Raw genomic sequence first — 22,868 nt, forward strand, 5'->3', positions numbered from 1 at the left:
AATGGGTCGTCTTTAAGCAAAAACTGCTTTGTATAATTCTTCCTCATTGCAAAAGAAGCTTCTTGAATGTGCTGTGTGATTTTTCTTCTATATCCGAATGTGGACAGATAAGCAGAGCTCTATGAGATTGTTCTTTCCAGGTTAAGAAAACAGATGTAGGGAAAAAAAAAATTTATGAATGACTAAATAAAGTGGAATGAGGGCTAGCTAAATACAAATTTTAAGTGGATGCAGACAATTATAAGTATTTGAAAAGTGTTAAGTACAAACAGTAGATGAGACGTCCGAACATTTGTCAAGCTCTGTAAACGTAGCAGTGATGTGCAGAAGGAATACAGAGCATAAAACTAAGAACAAGGTCGTTGTCAAATGAAATAACCCTTTCACAATGTAGGACAGCCCCAGGTTGAGATAAAACTCTACACGATATATACTAAGGAACAACTAGTAAATGAAGAATGGATGGGACAGAGCTGTCTGTTCCCAGTTCTGGCACTTAGAGTCAGCAGTGGCTATTTTAATTGTTACTAAATGTGTTCCATTCACTGTTAAACTTACGAGTAATTGAACTTCTGTCTTTTCTTTCTTTCTTTTTTATTTCTAGGCCTCTTCCTTATCTTAGGCTTGATACTTTACCCTGCAGGTTGGGGATGCCAGAAAGCAATAAGCTATTGTGGACATTATGCTTCTGCTTACAAACTGGGAGACTGCTCCTTGGGCTGGGCTTTCTACACGGCTATTGGTGGCACTATTCTGACGTTCATCTGTGCAGTCTTCTCGGCGCAAGCTGAAATCGCCACATCCAGCGACAAAGTGCAAGAAGAAATAGAGGAAGGAAAAAACCTTATCTGCCTCCTTTAATTCCAGTGGGAAAAAATATCAGTGCCTGGATATTAATTTGCTGTCCGCTGACTTGATGAGGAGATCCACTTTCCAGTTTCCACAGTTTGTGTGATTGAGCCCCATGCATTCCAGCCCTGAACTACTGAAATGGTCTTTCTTCCTTGCTGGGCAATGAGGATCAGATAAAGGATCCCACGAAAGGAGAATGTAAACACTTGGGGATTTTTTAGTTTCATTATATTATCAGGACACTGTGGAGTATATTAATCAGATTGGGGATGTGAGGAATCATATATGTAATGGGGATATTGTTACGTAGATGACAAATTCTGATTGATCGGATTGCCTTGCCCACCTTGGTCACTTTAAAAAAAAAAAATTGGATTTAAAATAATAAAAGCCAGCACATTATGTTTTTTTTTTTTTTTTTTTTTTACACAACCAAGAAGCCTATTTTAATTAGGCTTTGATTCCAAGGGCTCCCCTCACCTGTGAATCTTTCACCACCACCTGGTTTGGTACCGTTTTTTTTAATTGAGGTGCTTTTTCATACTGAACTTCCTTAAAGTACAGTGCCTTCTCAGACAGTAAGTATATGATGGAGAGATCAAAGCTGACATGATGCAGTTCACACAAATCTTTAAGCAGCTAAAGCTGAATCCCTACCACATCTCCTGCTTGAAACTTAACAACACAAGGTGTGTGCCCCTTGTCTAGCAGATTATTTTGTTTTCACTGACTCGGTAGAGATGCTGTTGTTAACACTGGTTTTCACTTGATTCCGATGCAGCTGTTAGAAATACCATTTTACCGTATGTTGGAACAGCAACTCTGCCTTTATTTGAAATCCCCCAAATCCCAAGCAGATGGTAACTCCCCCAGAGCACAGCTGGGCATTATTTTGTGACTGCCAACAGCTGGAGCTGGGCTTTAGCCTCTTGTACAAATGTACATCAAATGCTGGACTTCAGTGGTATTATTCTTCCTTCTGCCTGTGAAACTTCATTCCTACTCTGCAGATCAGTACGTTTCGTGTCCCAGAACCAGCTACGTCCTTAAGAAATTTAGATTTTTCAGGAAATCATGCCAAATTCTCAATGGCTGGGAAGATCTTTTCCCATTTTTTGAACCGCATGCAGCGTGGAACCTTTTCCAACTAAATCAGCAGAAATAACAGACCTTGCCACAAATGACATTCCTTTCTCAAAAGCAGTCGGTTGCATTACTTGTGGTGTCCCATCACTTACTAGAACTACTTGTAAAAACAAATTCAAAAGGTATTAAAAAAAAAAAAAGGAATGATGCAACTATGGCACAGAAGCACTGGGAAGAATTCATCTGAGAAGTAATTCTCGTGAACTTTCAGTGAATTCCTCTTTCTATTTCTTGGTGCATGTTTCACATCATACACTGCTCTCTATCACTGGAGCCTGGTCAGTCTATCAAAGTGTGCCGTTAGCTATTTTTAGGTATTAGGAATTGTTACTGTACAGGTAGAAGACTAGTTTCGATACACTGCTCCTCTCTGGGTGCTTCACAAGACTCGTAAAAGCAGCCACTAGCACCAGCCCAGGGCTAGCCCTGAGTATGGCTGAGCACTGGTGCTGGAGCACCCCTCACTGCCTGCTGTGCCCCACAGGTGCTGCCTCAGCCCAGCCCACCTGTGAAGCAAGCAGGCTCAGCTCCCTGACAGTGCCCATCAGCACACAGCACACGTTGAGGCCAGATGCTGGATGGAGGTGTAGCTGATGGCTGAGCCACTGTTCAAAAACCAGGATCAACTTCTGCCAATATTAAAAAGGGACTGTTTTAATTTAGCCGCTTCTTGCATTCACCTGTTTCTTTAGCCCACTTCCACCGCAGCGTAGATTTTAAAACGGGTAATTAACTTTCCTTTAAAATATTTAAGTTTAAAAACCAGTCTGGAACCACTTATGCCAATTGTCTGCATATAGCAAAACTTGTTGAAATGCAGAGCTTTTGGAACAAAGTGGTGTTTGAGGACAAAAAGTCACAGCCAACATGTCTTGACCACACTCCTGGTTTCCTCTTTTTCCTAGACACACGCACATACACAGTCTGAAGGGCACGCATGCTACCTGTTTAGCACAGCTGCGACGGGATAGAAAACATCCTTTGGTGCTCCTCTTGAGCCCTCTGCTGGAGTGCATACTAGAGGAGGCTGGGGCATTAGCCCAGCTGTGCTTTTGTCAACAGCATAATTGGAAAAGAAGGGCTGGTAAGAATAAGAGTAACCTATAAGTTGGCTAAAAATTAATTTTAAAATATTTAATTAATTCAGAGTCTTATCAGTCAGATTTGGAGTTTTGGCTTTTCTTAAGCGGGTAGCAATCCAGTGTGAGTGTTGCCACTGCCAGAAGTCTCTGTAACTACGTTACTGAAGTAAATGCAGCTTTGACTTGAGCACCTGATTAGCCGGAGCCACGGTCAGTATTTACAAAAGGGAGGGCATATGCTGCTTAGGTTTAGAAGTAAGCAGTGAACAACCCCAGTATACACTGATAGCCAATGTCTGCCATGATCTAAAGCATCTTAAGATTTTTAATATTGGGTTTTTTTTTTGTTTTTGTTTTTGTTTTTAAATACTAAGGAAGTGTTTTCAGTGGCATGTTTTGCTTTTGTTTTCATTTGTAACCAAGAAGAGCCAGCTTTTCTGCTTGTTGCCGGTACGCTATCAACCTGCTCTGCAACGGCATAATCAGCTAACTTGCAAGAATATCCACGTTCATCACATAGCACACAGATAGATGGAAGACAGGCTGGGAAGAAATACAGAAAAAACTCAATTAGGATTTCCTTTCTCAGGGTGCTGTTTTTCTAGCAAGTGATAAGGTGTTCTATATTGCCGCTCCTTCTTCTGGATGAAGTTTTCAGATGTAGGGTGCTCTTATTAAATCTGACAGCTGCTTAGAGCTGTTCCTGTCACCTCAGCAGCAGCTTTCAAAGATGGTTTGGAAAAAAAAAAACCCACAAAAACAAAATAAATCAGCTTAAGACTAATTAATTTCATGAGGGGGGCTGCAGAGCGTAACCGCTTCTTGATGTACATGCACTGCATAGGATCTAGAAGACTTTGCTGTGGATTCTTTAAAACCTGTGTGCCAATTAGTTCAGTTTAACTTTGTTTTTGTGGTATTGAAGAACTCTTCAAGCATCTGTGGTTTGATCAACTTTGTAAACTTATATTCTGTAAAGTGCCATAGACTTTTTTTAATTGTAGCATATTTAAATATATATATATATACACAAATTTGTGTGAGATGTGCAATAACAGGAATGTCTTTTGGTGGGTTTTTTTTTCTTTTTTCTTTTTTTGGTAGTTTTTGCTATTAAACAGGATATTTGAAAAGGGACTTCCCAGGGAAGAATTGGTGTGTTGGTGATGTGGACAAACTAAGCATAGAATAATGTAACAGTTATGGATTTTGAAGATGAATACAACATTAACAGTAGCTTAAAGATGTAACAAAAAATCTCTCCTAGGGTGATTTAATCTACGTAACACAGACAGTTGAGATGTGAAGCTGTATCTATTTCTAGCAGCGTACAATCTGAAAGCTGAAAAGGTTCAGCAAGGTTTCTCAGTGTGCTTTATTTATAACATGGCGTTGCAAAAAAAAAAAAAAAAAAAAATTGCTACTGAGCTCTTCCTTGTTTGTCTATATCACCTTTATATCCATTTTTACTCCAAATTCTTTGGATTCTGAGATTTTTTAGCCCAATCATTTCAGTTTTGAATTGTTATCCCACGTAAGAGTATCTCACTTGTGTTCCTGGAAAGCCATGGGAACTGCTGCCTATAAGAGGGAAAGGACAGAGCCCAGCAAAAGCAGTGCCTGGCAGCAACATGCACGCCATCGCCATGCTCTGCAGAAGGACAAGCTGTGGCAGCCCAGCTAGATTAGACTGAGCCATGGTTTATTTGTGGTACTGTTTATCTGTTCTTGAGTCACCACTATGTACACTTATTAGCACGAATTATGTACCTAATGTGTTACTCTTCTGAATCTAAATTTCAATTAAAATGTGAGTTTTTGAAATGTAACAGGAGTATGACTATCTTAATTCAAACATATTAGGTATGTTTAGCCAGAGCAAGTTTTCTTTAACTGTAGCTTTAATAGCATTTAAGAACCCAGCCCAGTGATTTTGTTAGCGTTTTAGTTTTCTGACTAACAATTACTGATCAAAAAGTATGTGATTTGAAATTGTACCTATGCATTATACAGTACAGTTGCATTAAAGAGACTCTCTAATTAAAAACACGTCTGACATGATTTTTATTTTGCAACTAAAGCACTACAGCTCCTTCCTCATGAAAAAGTGGGTAGCGGGAGGGGTACAGACAAAGTTTAGAACAAAATCTGCTCAGTCACAGACTCTTAAATTACACTTGCTTTAATATGTATATTTTTCACCTGCAACTTGAAAAACAATGACGAGTTGTATGTTGCTCTCTAAGCAAATTTATAGCAGAACGAGAAGCAAGGCTTTTAGTAGTTCAAAGAGAAGTCAGTGAGTCTGCTTTCTCTGATAACTGCTGAGGTCTATTTGCATTAATTAATTAAGCTTCTGACACTTTTCTAAAGTAGCTCATGGTGAAAGATCCAAACCATTTTCCTTGACTTTTGGAAATCTAAAGCCCAAACAAATCCAGGGACAGGTGCCACTCAATGCATCACTACTTTAAACATCTCTGTGGATTCCAAAACAAGCGTGTGCATACACACAGTCCCTTATGTAAGGTGTGTATACCTAAGTTCAAAACCTGATCCTCTAATGCTGCCACTGCCACCCGAGATCAATAAGCTACGAAGACACAGGTCAAGCTGATGAACACCTTCACTACTTAATGATGCACATGTGCACCAGCATCTTCAAAGTCTCACATCTGCTATCCTCTTTCAGAATAATCCTGACTGCATTTCTGAGCACTGTTCTCTGTATTGATACCACAGTGGTATAGATAAACTCATTTTTTGTTTTCCCGTTCAAATAAAACCCAGAAATACATTCAGCACAAAAGAGTTGGTGTTACAGGTGACATAGCAGGAAAAAAAAACGACTGGTAGTGCCTAATGAATAAAAGACCAAGACACAGCAGTGACACGTGTCAACTCAATTGAAATTAGGAAACAAACAGTACCAAACCAATGCTGTTTTCAGCAACTTCACTTTACTTTCAATAATGTTTCAGGATTCCCTGGACAGCCACAGAATTTCATTCAGTAATGACAGAACATGTTTAGATTTTAACCCTCTAACTATATAGCACAAGGAAGCAGGCTGCAAGTATTTGAGAATGTTTCTTATAATACTTGAGTTGCCTATTCTCATTATCCTAATGTATTATTTCAGTAGAGGACAACTTTCCCATTTCAGCATAATTAAAGCATTTATATACAGAATTACAAAAAGCAAGTGAGATTTTTTACATAGATCAGCCGCCTTGTATGTCATCCTGAATTCTGAAAGAAAAAACTACTTTGTTCAAAACTATACAGAGCAAAAATCCCGGAAAAAAAGGTTTGTTTTTTTTTATTCTGTGACACTGTGTTAATACAATAAATATACAAAACTTCTGAACAACTCAGACATGCAACAGAGGGACAGAAGGAGTGTATTTGTAGAGAATCATGACATTCACCAGGATGACAGAGCATTGTTAGTAATTTACAAAATATACAAACATCCCCATGATAAATACTCCTATATTACGTATCAATGACTACTGACATTCCAGTGTTTAAACTTCATACTCTGTACTCAATTTGTCACAATACTACAAAATGACAAGTGGGTGCCATACTCTGGTAATTAAAAGAGGCTAAAATCTCATTTTATCTGGGTAGAAGTATTTTAACCAACATCAGCCTTCTTTTGCCAAAGGTAAACTCTAACTTCTTCCTTCCTTTTTGGCTGCAAAGCATCAGACTTCTGGTTTAAAAGCTCACGTGTAACTGCATCTTGGATTTCGCTCACGAGGCCTGGATCTGTATATTCAGCCCAGGATGTTACAAATCAGCGCCCAATACACACTGGACATTTTCAATGAACATTTAAACATTTAGCAAAATATGCCTGCCAAATTCAGGTTTTATACCTCTTTTCCTCAGTATATTCAGGTAATGTATGTTATGCATTCTTCAGCTTAAAGCAAGGATTATGTCCCTTGAATTCAAATCCAAGAGAGATCCAAGAGAGCTACTTAAATTTAGATTCAAAATAATCCATAGTACAGCTCCTGAACAGAACTGCCAAGTCAAATTTAAAAGATTTTGAAAAGAACAATTTTGATGTACAGCTGCTAGAATTGTAGTGCCCGATCCCAGCAGAAAATAAAGACTTGTCTGGAAAGCCTTTATTAACATCCCACACAAATTTAAGTTCAATGCTAACCTATTCACTACTGTAAAATTTTAGAGCCCCTAACAGATAGAACATTAAAATTGCTTTGTGATGCAAAGAATATTTAGGTGATAGTATATTATTATTATTTAACTTCTGCGTAGGTGAAACTGCTACATTTATCCAAATTCCAGTTGGATTTAAAGAAGTTAAAATAAAGGAAAGGAGACTAATTACTACAGCTAACGGTAATACTCATCAAGGAATTAAGTTAATAACATTAAAAAATAAAACCTTTATGTTATTATAAACACACTGTAATGAAAAAGACTTAATCTGTCAGCATGGAGGGGCCTCAGAAACCTCTGGCTCAATCTTGCTAAAAGTGATTCACATTAGGAGCTGAAAAAATTTCAGCTACAATAAAATTACACTACAGGTCATGGGATGATGTCCTGCTTTCATTTTCTAAAACAAAACTTAAAAAAAAATAGCCCAAATATTATGTTCATGAGCCAAATCAAGGAACTCTAAGTAACCTTCAAAGGATAAATCCATCACTTTATTATAAGACCTGATTAAACTTTAGAACATTATGGTGGTACATCCCATTACTGACTGTTCAGTTCCACAGCACCTGTTCAACCTTCTAGGCCTTCAGCTCATGACTTAACTTTGTGAAAGATGAATAGTTTTCACTTTTGTAGTTCAAAATAGGAAGCTTTTGCTTCCAGCTTAAATCACAAAGATGGCTGAGTTATGTTAAAATGAATTCAAGTATCTGTTAAATGCCATTGCTTAAAAAGATTGATCTTAAACAGTATTATTGTAAGAAAATTAAATACTGTGTATTTATATTTTTGGACAAGCAGTAAACAGAGTGACTGACAGGGCTAGAGATTCAGTACCACCGTTAAACACAAACCTACACTAAGAAAAAAAATCTAAGGATCCCCAAAACATAAATACCACTGCATGTCAAAAAGGAGAGCTAGACGAGAAACTAGTGTACTACACATCAATATTCTGTTCTTTTCCAGCAAAATCATTACCTCAAGAAAGAAATACAGAAATAAAAAACATAGTATATAACCATTTATGTCTATGATTGTAACCATCAGCTAACTTCCTTAACTTGTACACTGCATTACACATTCTGTTACAGAGAATGTTTATGCATCATTGTCATTTCTCACAGGAAGAGAATACTTCATGAAAATAGATACAAACAAATGCTATAAAGTGGTGCAAGTAAATTCTTGACCAAAACACTATTTAAATATGATCAGATAACTCAACAGCATTCATGCAAACTTACAGGTTTATATCAAAAGACTTACCCTAAAAAATTTTGAAGAATTTATTGAATTCCTAATATATTTATTTGATCATGAAATACCATTATTTAATATGAGGCCAATTGTTGAAATTATTTATCTCCCAAAAATACAGAGGGCTTTACATTATAGATAGCAACATTTAAAGGAAGGGCAAAGAACTTACTTTCAAAATAAATAAATTTATAATAGATCAAAACAAACATTTCCCATTTTACCCATGCACAGCTGTAAAAAGACAAACATGCTGTGTTAATTTTATTCTAGGTTTTTAGGAAACAGAATAAATGACCTGAAAATAAAGCACAATCAAAGAGAACCGTAACAACTTCTTTTATTTCCTCTACATTCGGTTACCCTTGAATGCATTCTGAGCTGCACTGGTTGCTGCTGTCGATGCGGCGTTGGCTGCAGCAGTTTGTACAGTTTTGTTGGACATCACTCCTGTTGCAAACTCTTGCTGTGCTTTCTCAAAACTAGCACCAGTTGTGCGGTAGAGACCGTGAACCTAGGAATGTGTGAAAGCAGTGAAAAAGTGAAGAACTTTCCATTTCTTTGTAGAGTAATAGCAAAGCAGAGCTGTGTAGCAGAGAAATCTCAACTATATGTTTAGAAGGATCTGGAAATGAGTCAGACTACTACTGCACAAGGTCCTACAAATTTTGATTGCCCTGCTGTACACAGTTTGATTACACAGATTTCTGTTACTTAAACTTTCACAGGAGTCTCTCAAAAGGTTTTTAACTTGTATAATACTTACTTTCTAAAACAATGTATTTAAGTATGCAAAACAGGCTGTACTCCTAGTATTACTCAGGGACATGGCTTGCAAAAGCAGCTTATGTCTCAATTTGTCTACAAATTGGCATACTCATTGAAAGTGAATGTTCATGTTAAAAGAAAGAGCAGAAAACAAAGCCGGAAGTAGTGCCACTGCGGCGATAACAATCTGAATAGCTTTTTTCTACATCAATGTTTAGAAAAAAATTCTCTAATTTACATGCCTACAAGAATCTATTAAGCTAAGCTATTACTGAGTATAGTTCAAAATATGTTTTGTAACGTAGATACGCATCTGCTAGCATGATGCCCAACAGCTCTGCATAATAAGCAGAGATGATAACCATATGGCTTATAAACTCTTTGAACAATTCAGCTTAGGATTTACAGTACAACAAAAATCAAATCCTGAGTAACTTCCAATTACCTGAGAATTAAAATTAGATCTCAATTTTAGATTCATTTTCAATCAAGATCTTTAATAGTTGATAAAGTTGTCAAACAGTATTATAAAGACATTTCCATCTACACATAGCAGACAAATTGATGTTATAACTTTTTCCTTTGTTAGAAATTAGACTTTCTCATCTGTGAAGATATACCAGGTCATATCTGAGCATGCTGAGCACGCAGGCTTTCTAAAAGAATCCAGATGCACGTGGCAGAAAGACAAAAAAAACCAAACAAAAAAAACCTGTTCTACATTTTATTTCTCCTGTATCTGAGTATTTATGGAGAAAAGAAATAAAGAGAGGTTGACATCCCCAGACTATGCTTAAAATTTCTGACTTAATGTATGAGGGACAGAAGAGTTTGGGTATGTGAAAATCATTAAACATAGGAGTAAGGTAGTAAGTACTACAGAAGCACAGTTGTTATTATGTACAGCAGGCCTCCCAAGAATATCACGTAATCCCCCCCTACTCTGTGACAGCACACCACTCTTAAGCAGGGAAACAAATTCCAAGCCAAACATAGAAAGCAGAAAAATGGAATAAACAGCTTACCTTTTTAAACATAACTAATGAGATAACAGCAGATGCTGTGAAAAGTGCAGCTATGATGATCATCATAATGCCAACAGGAATACTCTTATTAAGACCAGTAAGAGATGAAATCCATCCACTGAAGGAAGAAAAACACCAAACATTTACTTGAGCAGAACCATTCATCCACATCAGAGGGAAGCTACATAAACTCCTGGTTCTAGTCAACTCCAAATATTTTTTAAAGGAAATTCAGGAAAATTACCAATGAGAACATTCCTGTATTGTAGCCAGTTTTTACAGCTTCATTTCTACTTCATCAGGAAAACTTTAGTACAAGTCATAAAGAAATTCAAGGAATTTGAGAGCAACGTATCAATTCTGGTTACCTTTGGTCATAGTATAATTTCAGACTCATTTAGAACTATTAAGACTTTGTGAAAGGGAAAATGTCCATTAAAAACACTTTAAACTTCTTTAAAAATAACACAAAAATATGCCATATATACATCTTGTATGTGGGAGGATTTATTAAGCTATATCCACAGAGAGAAGATTTCTCAGTTGGTGTCAATATGATAATTTATTAAAGTAGAAAGGTTTAACTAATAGATCAACTAATAGAGAAGTCAGATTAACTACTCATTCTCTACTTTAAACATCATTATTGTTTTCTAAAGTGACACATCAACAGTGAAGAACAATACCAAACCTTTAAGCTGGAAAAAAAAAAAAAATTCATGCTTCCTTAAGAAAAACAGAACATCAACATGGAAAAGATTCTTCCAATTAAAGGAGCAAATAAATTCTGTAAATCTTCAAAACATTAAAATTCTCCTCTACCTGTTTCATACTTCTCTGATTCTCTATGCCCAATTGGACTCTACCACAAATCCCCAAAATGTGAACTGTAAACAGCATCTTCTGATCTGGCTACTTTCTATATCCATTCCACAAATATCCTTAGAAGCACATTCCACACACTAGGAAAAGTGGTCCCTACAAAATAATTTTTTTTTTCTCACGTCACCTATGAAAAAGGAACACAAATTTGAGAGCAAAAAATAATGAAACTGAACTTTTCATTATACTCCAGTTCTAAAGCAATATTGTTCTGGCTGATGTACAAATGCTTGCAGATTAGTTGCAAAATATCAATGATATAGAAAAATATCATTACCCAGATATTGTACTGCCAGTCATAGCATTCCATGGTATCAAGTGGCTACTATAATCACACTTTTAGTTAGCTCTGTTTTGCTGAGGATTTTTTCCAGGAATAGTAACTACAATTCCCAGTAACTTTTAAACATAAAATTTAAGTACTATGAGCTCCTCGTGATTCAGATGACAAAAGTTAGAGACCCACCACTCCACCTGGACTATCAGAAGTTGATGGGGTCAGATGGGATCCACCCGAGGGTGCTGAGGGATCTGGCAGAAGTGATTGCCAAGCTGCTTTCCAACATCTATCAATGTTCCTGGTCAACCAGAGAGGACTGGAAGCTTGCCAATGTGATGCCCATCTACCAGAAGGGTCATAAGGAGGATGTGGGGAACCACAGGCCTGTCAGCCTGACCTCAGTGCCAGAGAAGGTTATGGAACAGATCATCTTGGGTGAGATCACAGGGCACGTGCAGGAAAACCAGGCATCAGGCCCAGCCACCATGGGTTCATGAAAGGCAGGTCCTGCCTGACCAACCTGATCTTTCTGTGATTGAGCGACCCATCTGATGAATGAGGAAAAGTGAGGAAAAGGCTGTTGACATAGTCTACACAGACTTCAGCAAAGCCTTTGACACTGCCTCCTACAGTATTCTCTGGGAGAAACTGGCAGCCCATGGCTTGGACAGGTACATTCTTTGCTGGGTAAAAAGCTGGCTGGAGATCTGGGCCCAGAGAGTGGTGGTGAATGGTATTAAATCCAGCTGGTGACAAGTCACAAGCGGTGCTCCCCTGGGGTTGGTACTGGGGCCTCTCCTGTTTAATATCTTTATTGATAACGTGGATGAGGGCATTGAGTGCACCCTCGGTAAGTTTACACATGACATCAAGCTAGGAGAAAGTATCGATCTGCTTGGGGGTAGGAAGGCACTGAAAAGGGATCTGGACAGTCTGGATCTCAGGGCTGAGGCCAATGAGAAAGTTCAACAAGTGCCAAGCCCTACACTTTAGCCACAACAACCACAGGCAATGCTATAGGCTTGGGGCAGAGAGGCTGGAAGACTGTGGAGAGGAAACGGACCTGTGGGTGTTCGTTGATTCTCAGCTGAACATGACCCAGCAGTGTGCCCAGGTGGCCAAGAAGGCCAATCAGGCTTGTATCAGAAATGGTGTTGCCAGCAGGAGCAAGGAAGTGATCATCCCTCTGTACTCAGCACTGGTGAGGCCACACCTTGAATGCTGTGATCAGTTTTGGGCCCCTCACTACAAAAAAGAAATGGATATTCTGGAGTGTGTCAGGAGAGGGCAACAAAGCTGGTGCGGGACCTGGAACACAAGTCTTACAAGGAGTGGCTGTGGGAATGTGGATTATTTAGTCTGAAGAAGAGGAGGCCTGGGGGACACATCATAGCTTTCTATAACTACCTGAAAGGAGACTGTGACGAGGTAGGGGTTGGCCTCCTCTCCCATATAACTAGCCATAGGACTAGAGGGGGAATGGTTGGATGTTAGGAAAAACTTCTCCAAAAGGGTGGTCAGGAGCTGGAATGGGCTGCCCAGAGAAGCAGGTGAGTCACTGTCCCGGGAGGTGTTCAAGAAAAGTTTAGATGTTGTGTTATGGTTTAGTAGAGAAATATTGATGGTAGGTGGATGGTTGGTCTGGATGACCTTGGAATTCTTTTCCAACCTTGATGATTCTACGATTCAATGGACTTTGAAATTAAAACTTATATGCATAGGTGGTTCCAAAACTAATAGGTCCTACTCATTTCCATGGAAACTACAACAGATACGAAGAGTACAACACTATTTGACAGGTTGAATTCTTAGCTACAAAGCACTATTTTTCAACATAGTCACCATCATTAGCCATGCACTTTCACCAGCCATGAACAATCTAACAGAATACTGGTGGGAAGTTTCAACCTCTACTGCCATACTACCAACATCTGCCTCTGATGTGGGCCAAGATAATAAAATAGGAGACAGTAATTTCACAGCAGCCCTTGCATTAACATGCAACAAAAAGAAAAATGAACTACTACAGAATATGCAGTTGTCTTAGACATTTGAGTTTTTTGAAGAATATCAAAAATCACACTGAATCACAAAGAACTGCAGGGGTTGGAAGGGACCTCAAGAGTCCAAACCCTCTGCTAAAGGAGGTACTCTACAGTAAGTTGCACAGGTAGGTGTCCAGGTAAATCTTGAGTATCTCCAGAGAAGGAGACTCCACAACCTCTCTGGGCATAGGCCACTATATGCACTCAAACACCACATTGACTCATTCGTCAAGTTTTGGCTGTAAATTCAAGTGCTAAACATATAAAATAACAACAAATAACTAACAATAAAAAAAATACAAACAGCATACTATTATTTCTAAATTACCCTAATTTTCTTTACGTTCTCTTTCCTTATTCTAAGCATGTAACACCTCCACACACCACTACAATATAGAGAAAGTATAAAAGTACTTCAGATTTGTGTACATTAAACTGCAAAACTTTGAGCAGCCTAGAAACAGAAGTACTTCACACTGCTGGGATATCTTTTACTTACGCTTTTCTGAGTGCCAAATGCAACAATTCAAGTGGAAACAACATATACATATATGTGGGTTTTGTTTTTTTTTTTTTTTTAAACAGACTACATTGCAGGTGCTATATCAAATATGTTTGTCAGACTCAGAAAACAGAATACTCACCAGTTTCCCCATCTTTGAAATCCTGCAGCTTGAAGTACATGTACAGCAAACTGACAGATATACACAAAGAAGAACACAAAGAACCTGAATGAACTGTCACTCCTGAAAGAGGGGGAAAAAAGAATGTAATGCAGCCAGGAAATAAATGAGTTTTGACAAACCACTATACTATGAAAAAAAAATCCACATTTAGTAGATGAAAAGTGTTTTGAATTATTGATGATGACTTCAAGTATTGGTAATTCTGTGATTTGTGTTTATTTACAAGTATTCTCCTCTCTAATACAGTATCTTTGCCTCTTGCATCTCTTCAAGAGGTGAAAATAACAGCAAGGTGCTACTCCTTTGTGTTTTGTTCAGCACAAAGCAGGGCCTCTTAGACTAAACAGAGAAGTTCTGCCACAGTGAATGTAGAACAGAAGTCTGAAATTTACAGTACTGGCAGTATTGCACAAAAATCTTTTACTTGAAAAGAAAATAAAATCTAATTTTTAATTATGGAAACATAATGCAGATCACAGTACCAAAGCATCTGTTGTTTAAAAGCAAAACATACAAAATATGCTATCTGTTTAAATTACTAAAATGCCAGCTTGACAAGGACTGAAGTGTCAACAGCCTGTCCAAAAAAATCCAAATACAAATGAACAGGTAAAACCTCAATGAAGACCACAAAACTAGTGACTAATCAATATACTTGATCCCAAAGTTACAAATAAAGTAAAAGTCACTTAGTTAAGATACCAATTAAGAATATGGAATCAGGTTTTGCTAGTAGTAATACTTCTTGAGGAGGGAATTTTTTTCATTATTATTGATTCAATCCTTTCAGTTCAGTAAGTACTGTCTTTAGTTATTCAGCACAAAACGAAAGTTGAAACTAAGAAATGCTATAGATTTACTAGATCTAAAACCCTAAAGGAGAATGTGACACTGAACTCCTCCAGCAAATTAGGAGTAACGATTATTTATAATTCAACATTATGTCAGATTTATAACCAGTAAAACCTACCACTTCTCTAATGCTCGCAAGAAGACTAGTTTCTATAAAAACAACAAAAAAAACCCAACCAGCTGTTATTTACATCGTGCATTCTGGCATTACTGTTTGTTAGTGAAAAACAAGCTGACAGGAGAAAATGTAGTTTAAGCTACACAAATCTTCAAAGATACGTGGATACAACACCATCTCCTTGGTTATCAAAAAGAAACATGTAACAGAAACTTGTAGCCCAAAGATTACGCTAGACTGCAATTTCTGCAATTTTTCTCTAAAAAAATTAAGTGTATTTAATCTGACAATATTCTGATCCAGTTCAATGTAAAAATCAATTAAAAATATTCTAAGAGTACAGAAATTTTAAATTTTCTCATGCTGATTGGAACAAGGTTCAGTTTTGCAACCATTTTGTTTTTCAACACTGACAGATTTCAAGACTGTGAAGCATACCAAATACAGATGGGTTAAAGCTGGGGAAAAAGTACACAAACGTGACTATTAAATACTAGCTTTACTCAGGCTTAAGAATCTCTGTCTACAGCAACTTCAGGCATTTCAGGCCACTAGACAATAAAACAAGAAGTGCAAGTTTCATTAATTTCACTTAGGAAACCAAAAATTTAAGAACCTTTACCTGTAAATATACTCAGGTGCAAAGGGATAGAAATATAATGAGAATTTTCTTAAAATTGTTACCAGCCCAATAGAAATAAGTTATTACTATGTCAAAAGTAGAAACAGTAAATATTTCAAAGGATGTTTCATGATATTCATAACTACTGCTGTTTATACTTCAAATACAGAAGTTAAATTAATGGCAAACATACTACTTGTTTCTAATGAAACCAGATTAATGGATCATCCTAATTACAAAAATTCTAGCAGGTTAATGCATTTCAACAAGTAGGATATTTAAGAAATGTATTACAAGTCAAGATGAAGTTTTTACCTGAAGGCTCCATAAAGTGGTCTGTACCAGCAGACAAAAGAACAAGGTGTAAAAAGCAAGAACCAGAGGATACTCAATCCAAAATCAACACCTCGTGTAGCATCAACATAAAACCAGGCCAAACATCCAAAGATATTAAGAAACAGTGTCACTGTATGGACTGTAGAAGCACAAATAAAAAAAAGTCTTAATTAAATTATGGTTATATAAGAAAAGATTAACTGCTAAAGGATTAAAAATTAAAATAATAAAAAAATAAAAATTAAAATACCCAAAAAACTAAACATGCTGGAAATAAAACAATATCCTCTCTGCAATAATCAAACTGATTTTTATAGTTTTGTAACTTTCAGGTAAAGCCAATATTTCCAAGTGAAGGCATTGAACAAAAAAAAAAATCCGGTATTATCAGGTATACAGTGAAGATAACGCACCTATAACTAAAAGGATGAAAAAAGGTTTCTACAGTTGCAGTAATGGATGATTCCTCTACTATAGCTATTGAATACGCACATATTCACTTTAATAGGCTATTTACTTTATTTTACAATCAGGCAAGTAAATAAATGCAGAGTATTAGCCTTAATATTACAACACATTTCCACTGTTTCACTATATATTTTTTTAAAGACAACACTGTGATTCAAAATATATTAAAAATTAGCATTAGACATGTTCTAATTTGAAAGGAACTTTCAACATATAATCTGAATATAAAATACATCAAATACATTTTTACCAAAAACTATCTGTCCTACATGTCGTACAGCAAAATACCCTACTTTGAAAATACATTTATACATAAAACAAAATCATGTTATAGGTTAAAATTTCAACTAAAGGAAATGCATTGGCATTCTGGCAGTTATTTCAAAAATACTTTACTCCTGGAACAAAAAACACAGCAGTAGTAAGAAACATTACATTATGAAAATATTCTCATAATATCTAATTTTGTTTGTAAAGGTTCTGAAAAAAGTCTTCAAAGCTTTTTGCTTCATTCCCTCTCAGACAGTACTTCAAGCAAGCCTTAAATCAACTTACTGGGAAAAGAAAAGTAGATAATCAAAATGCCTACATCACTGCACCAAAATTAAAGGAACTCAAAACATTTTCCTCAGAAAAATCCTTCTTTCAGAGTCACCAAAACCAGAAAACATCATACTTCTAAATAAAGGGCACTTAATTCATTTAATTTGTTTATGTATCTTAGCACTGTTCCAAGAAACTCCCTTCCAAATTTGACACAATATAAAATTTGATACAAACGATACAAATGCAAACTCTTACTATACTTTCATAAATATGAGAAAAGCTATGAGAGGGTACTCTAGAAAAAAAGAAAAAGACAATACTGGAACACAGGAAGATCTCCTGGATTACTGGAAGCATTTGTTACTAGATGTATTTGTTCTGAGAGCTAATGCCTTCACACAAACACTATAGGAGTAGGCAGGTGTTTCCAAGTTCCATGTAACAGTTCTAAAAATATTCTACCTCTTCAAAGATAACTGTGAGGGTTGAAACTACTTTAGTTTTTGGCAGAACTACACACTCATCCAATGACTGTGCAATAAAGTCCTCATTGTGATACATGGCAAAAGAATATGCTTTTCCCTGGGGAATCAGCTGGGCTGTTACCCCTTAACAGAATGACTTGACTGGAATGGGATGTCTGCAGAGAATTTTGAAGCCACAAGTTATCTTAAAATTTAGCTTAGACTTTTATTCCTTGTCTGTTCTGTTCTTTCTGGAAAGGAGTGGGGGACATCTGCACATACACCTTAAAAATGTCAAATATTTGCCACAGGAATAAAACAGGCTTTGATCAGCACAAGATAATTTTCACCTCAAAAATTCACCCAAACAGAAGTTTAGAAAGAAAAGAATGTCTGTCAATACACAGTCCACTGGCCAACCAACGCAACTCATGGTTGCTCCTCCTGAATGGGCTTATGACTAGAACAGTCACCACACACCACCACCAAAACGTGAGTGGACAACAGCAAGCTGTTGCAAAAAAAAAAAAAAAAAAAAGCAAGAATTGTTAATAGTGTGCAGGAGTATGAGTATATACTATCATAAATACGAAGTTTTTTTCTTCTACACACAGTACATTAAGACTTCAGCTAAAATACTGGATCCAGTCCACAATGACCAATTCTAGATGCTACATAATAAAAATGCCATAATAATGTGAAGTGGACCAAATAGCAAATCTGTAAGACACCAACAAAACAATCAGAACTCTAGAAAACATGACCTACAAAGAATCGTTGAGTGAACTATGCTAGTTCACTTGGAAGAAAAAAACTAAAGGGGATAAACATGTCTTTTACCAGCAGTAGATGGTACAAGTAAGATCAGTGACAGCACTGGAGAATTATATATTTGGAAACATCATCTAATGATAAAGACAGCAACACTAGAGCAGGTTTAGAAGGAGCTTATGAAGTGCCGACACTTGGAGGTATCAGGAAATGCCAAAACAAACATTCACAGAGATGAATACACACTACTGACTGTATCCTCAGACAGCAGAATGGATGAGACAAAAGAACCCTAAATGGAAAAATAACATAGAAGTTGACACCTTAGAGTGTATTTCCATCATCTGTAGTTTAAGTCATTTGCCTTTGAAAATCCAGTCACAGAAAAAGGAAAAGTTCAAACAACACCAACTAACAAAGCCAAATGCCATAAAGCCTTCCAAAAGATTAAAGATATCTTCAGTTTTTAACTTTAAATAAGAAAAATTGCTTGAAAATTTATACTGCTCTTTTTGCACATGCAATTGGGCTGTGGGGAGTGTAACTGGAAAAAAGGCTTCTGAGCCAAAGAAAAGTTTGGTATTCGAAAATGATTAAGAGACAGACATTTCACCTGTAGCAGCATTTAAAAACAGATTTAAAAGCTAGTGACCACTGCTACAGAGACAGGAAAACCGCTATTTCATCTGCAAGTCACCAAAGCAGCATTGATAGCAAGAAAGAGGGTACAGAAACACACCACTGGCAACTGACAGAAGCCATTACCATGTTAAGTGCCGTAGTCCAAAAACAAGGCGGAGCACACAGTGGAAAAAAAAAGAAAAAAGGGGGCTCTTTCCAGGAAGAAAAAAAAAAAAAAGCTGTGCAAAGAAAAAACCGCATCAAGAAATCAGATCTTTCAAAATCAGTTCTGAAAGAGGATGCAGAACAGAAAGTACAACAACAAGCAGAAACATTTGCTATGCTAATGACTGCCTCCACTGAGAAGCGTAGCTACCCTAATAAGGTATGAGCTAAACCACGTAGGTACCAGCCCTAAAGCAGTCAACCCTAAAGTACTCAAACATCTCTTTTTAGCCTGAAATAGATAATCTTTATTATGTTTATTTTCCTCCTTCCTTAGTAATCCTTAAGTCAGAGAGTAGGAGATCCAAAGAAAGACCACAAGAAGAGGATTCAAAACCACAGTTTAATTAGAAGAAGATCAGTAATCTTATTATGAGTGCAGAACTCAAATATATTTTGAAATTCCATAATATTACTGCTTTCTCTATGTATTTTAAGAAGGAGAAAAGAAAAACACTTAATATTCAAATTCTCACCAACCCACAGAACTTGTGTTTAAAAATACAGGGCTTCCAAAACTCAATTCTGAAAGTGGCCACAACTAGCATCTTAAAATTCTGGAGTCCTTACGATTTTTAAAATCAATTTGTATTTCTACGGTAACAACTGGTCAAATATTGTTTTATGACAATAATGAGATTTAAAAATGGGATACAATATATAATGCAAAACTGCTTTAGGATAACCATTTTATCCCCAAGGAAGTTTCTATGAAATAATTCACTGTTTCTAAAGTCAAAACGAACAAAAAGGTTTCATTTAAATATTTTGTTTCTGGATTTTAAAAATATATCATCATAGATGTTACAAAAGCCAAAGTAGGAAACATGCATCATCAAGTTTGAATTAGCGATTTGTTTCTTCTTTTAAGAAAATACTTACACATCCACAAGTAGTACATAATCTTTACAGTCTTCTGGAATTCTACAGGAATGTCTACAGAAAAGTCCTGGTAGAAACATGGACCCACTGGAAAATTCTCAGGAAGAGGTGGCCAGTTATTTTTTCTACCTGCAAATAATAATAAAAAACAACAGAAAAGTGCATTATGGTACAAGTTCAATCTCTATACTAGAAAAAGATATACTAGACTAGATCTCTATACTAGAAGAAGATAGCTTGGGCTATGAAAACCCAAGTGTTTTATTGCCAATCCTAACACAAACTTTAGAAGTAATATACAATGAAATTTGGACAGACCAAGGAAATGACTATTTTATCTATGTAAATGCCTAAGCAAGCACCTGATACCCCCTATAAAGTACCAAGAAAAAAGAAACCTTGAAAAAAAAAAAACAGTAAGCTTTGGTCAGAAAACCAAACTTTCAGGGTTTCTTAATTTCTAAATGCACATTTCTCCAAGACGTGCTATACTCACCTACTCATTTTGTTGAATACAAAGGCTAGAGATAGAAAGGAAGTCTTAATTCTCAGAATCCTGATATTTTTAACACCTGGCTATCTCTAACACTTTGAACTAGTTCCCAATATAGTTTATAGTCAAAGCATTGCTTCTAAGCCCGTAAAAAATGAGAAAAGCAGTTATTAAAATACTCTCAGCTACAAGAAGATGCCCCTACAGCACCAATTACATTTTTATATGAAGTTTTCAGACACAGTCGGGACTCAAAGACAACACAACCTTTGGTTCCTGGATGCTGATCTATTCACAGGTTGGGGTATACACACACAGACTCAGAGATCGAGCTGAGATAATTCTAGCAAACCTTCACTGTAACATTTCAAATCCTGTATACAACAGATATGCAAATCACCGTATTTCAAAAGGGAAGCTAAAGACAAAACTAAAGGTATCTTTATTTGAAATTCTGACAGTGTTTTGCTTGCAAATTCCATCTTCAACCATAGCTTCACTAGTGTTTAGTGCTAAGATGAAGTTGACAGTTCTGTCCACAGAACTTCCAAACAGTGAAGATCTGCTGAACATTCTTCCACTGGAGGTTTTTTCACCAAGGCTTTTTTAGAGCTGATGGTTTATAATGAGAACATATAAATTTAATCAATTTATATGCCCACTTGTTTTAAAAACTACTTTGGAGTTTCTTCTATGAAAAACGTTGATAACAATTCAGAACTTTATTCAGCAGTTTATGATTGTTTCTCTCAGTTTCAAGAGAGAGTAACAGAAAAACTCATATCTTTAAACAATTCAAGATACGAATAATGCAATTTGATGTGCTTTTCCAACCCAGCACCAGTTTTCAACTAAGACTGAAAGACAGTATAGTAAGATGATTTGATATTTTATGTATCACTATTTTAAGATACTCGTGTTCCAAGACTGAATCATAAGCAAAAATCTAGCTCGGATTTATTTAATTCAATACAACATTATCAATTCAAGGCCTGTGAACATAACTGCATTCGCAGTCATATAGCATGTCATAGGCATGTCACTGAAGACATCCCCAAACTAGCCTCATGCAAGTACACCAGTGGATTTTTTAAGACATACCCAAATGAACCAGCTGAAATAAGAAGCAGCACACTTCAAATTCACAAGCAATACTGTACAAGACCCGAACAGAGAAGACCAAAGGCATGCAGCTGAGCAGACCTATCAGGCTTTAAGATCTTTGGAATGTAGTCAACTGCATATGGTGAGTGTCCTAGATATGCAGCCACCATTCTGAATTAAATGCAAATATCTACAGTATTATTACAGAATACTCTACCCTGCAATCAAGACACCCCTACAGCATTTCCAAAGCAGTTAGAATGAGTGTGCAAAAGAAAAAAAAAAAAAAGGAAAGGAGTATTTTTCTCAGTCACAATGTACAATTTATGCTTTGCAGCATCTTTTACTTGGGCATTTGCTAAAAATTTAGCATTCTCCTTAAAGCTCTAGGAGTTCTCATTTCTGTTTAGCCTTCCTGAAGAATCCTTTAGCTTCTTCACACGCTCTTTAAGCACTTCAATGTAAACAGCTGAAGGTGGTAACACAGTAAATACTGCTTAAAAACATTCTGAAACATGCATCAGGTATTAGACTTCTATTCCCCAAGGCAGAGATGAAAAGGAATAAAACTGTCACAAGAGGCTCAAAGAGTAAAGTAATCAATTCAGACCCACAACTGAAGTTACTGAAATTATAGGAAAGGTAATATGGAGAAGGAAATGAAAAAATAAACCAAAAAACCATTATGTTGGAAGACAGGTAAGGAGTTTTAATGAAGACAATGAAAAGAGTAAGTACAGAGAAAATAAAAATGGTTTTATAAAGGGAATGTAACTCTTTTCATAAGACGACCCTAGAGGTATACAACATGCTAGAAAATTCCCTGTAAATTTGAATTACTATGTGATTATACATATAGAGTTGTACAACTCTATTTCCAAAGAAGCAAATAACACCTCAGGTAATCATGTGGAAATAAGAGCCAGAAACTCAGATGCAAGTGAAAAGACCACAAAAAAGTCACCATTGCACAAAGTGTTTTGGGGTAATCCTATAATTTCAGTCTAAACTTATTCCTTTTGAAAAGGAATAGTATCCTCAGCTAAATCTTCAGTTAAAAGAATGTATCCATCTTCTCATTAGTGAAATTGTAGTATGAAAATTGATGGTGTTAAACAGCACAGTCACAGTTACAGT

The 22,868-nt window shown here is 36.5% G+C and overlaps 2 protein-coding genes and 1 pseudogene across 6 annotated transcripts in view; 2 read left to right on the forward strand and 1 right to left on the reverse strand.

Annotated features, from left to right (window-relative positions):
* The window catches only part of LHFPL2 (lipoma HMGIC fusion partner-like 2), a 125,863-nt gene extending 120,734 nt beyond the window's left edge, over positions 1-5,129 (forward strand). For both annotated transcript variants that reach the window (XM_040656322.2, XM_025145101.3), the window contains one exon: positions 605-5,129. In XM_040656322.2, coding sequence (XP_040512256.1) covers positions 605-861 — 257 coding nt within the window. In that variant the 3' untranslated portion in view covers positions 862-5,129. The remainder of the gene's footprint in view (positions 1-604) is intronic.
* LOC100858739 lies at positions 913-5,129 on the forward strand (annotated as a pseudogene). The gene has a single exon (XR_140347.4). The product of XR_140347.4 is annotated as an uncharacterized LOC100858739 (transcript).
* Positions 5,130-6,021: 892 nt separating this feature from the next.
* The window catches only part of SCAMP1 (secretory carrier membrane protein 1), a 38,923-nt gene continuing 22,076 nt past the window's right edge, over positions 6,022-22,868 (reverse strand). For 2 of the 3 annotated variants that reach the window (XM_040655483.2, XM_046905292.1), the window contains 5 exons: positions 20,135-20,263; positions 16,137-16,296; positions 14,188-14,289; positions 10,337-10,454; positions 6,022-9,057 (listed from right to left, as the gene is read on the reverse strand). In XM_040655483.2, the coding sequence (XP_040511417.1) occupies positions 8,893-9,057; positions 10,337-10,454; positions 14,188-14,289; positions 16,137-16,296; positions 20,135-20,263 (674 nt within the window). In that variant the 3' untranslated portion in view covers positions 6,022-8,892. The remainder of the gene's footprint in view (positions 9,058-10,336; positions 10,455-14,187; positions 14,290-16,136; positions 16,297-20,134; positions 20,264-22,868) is intronic. The other variant, NM_001277993.2, reaches the window with a different exon arrangement.

The sequence above is a fragment of the Gallus gallus genome, chromosome Z (assembly GCF_016699485.2).
Source record: "Gallus gallus isolate bGalGal1 chromosome Z, bGalGal1.mat.broiler.GRCg7b, whole genome shotgun sequence".
In the NCBI taxonomy this organism is placed as follows: Eukaryota; Metazoa; Chordata; class Aves; order Galliformes; family Phasianidae; genus Gallus; species Gallus gallus.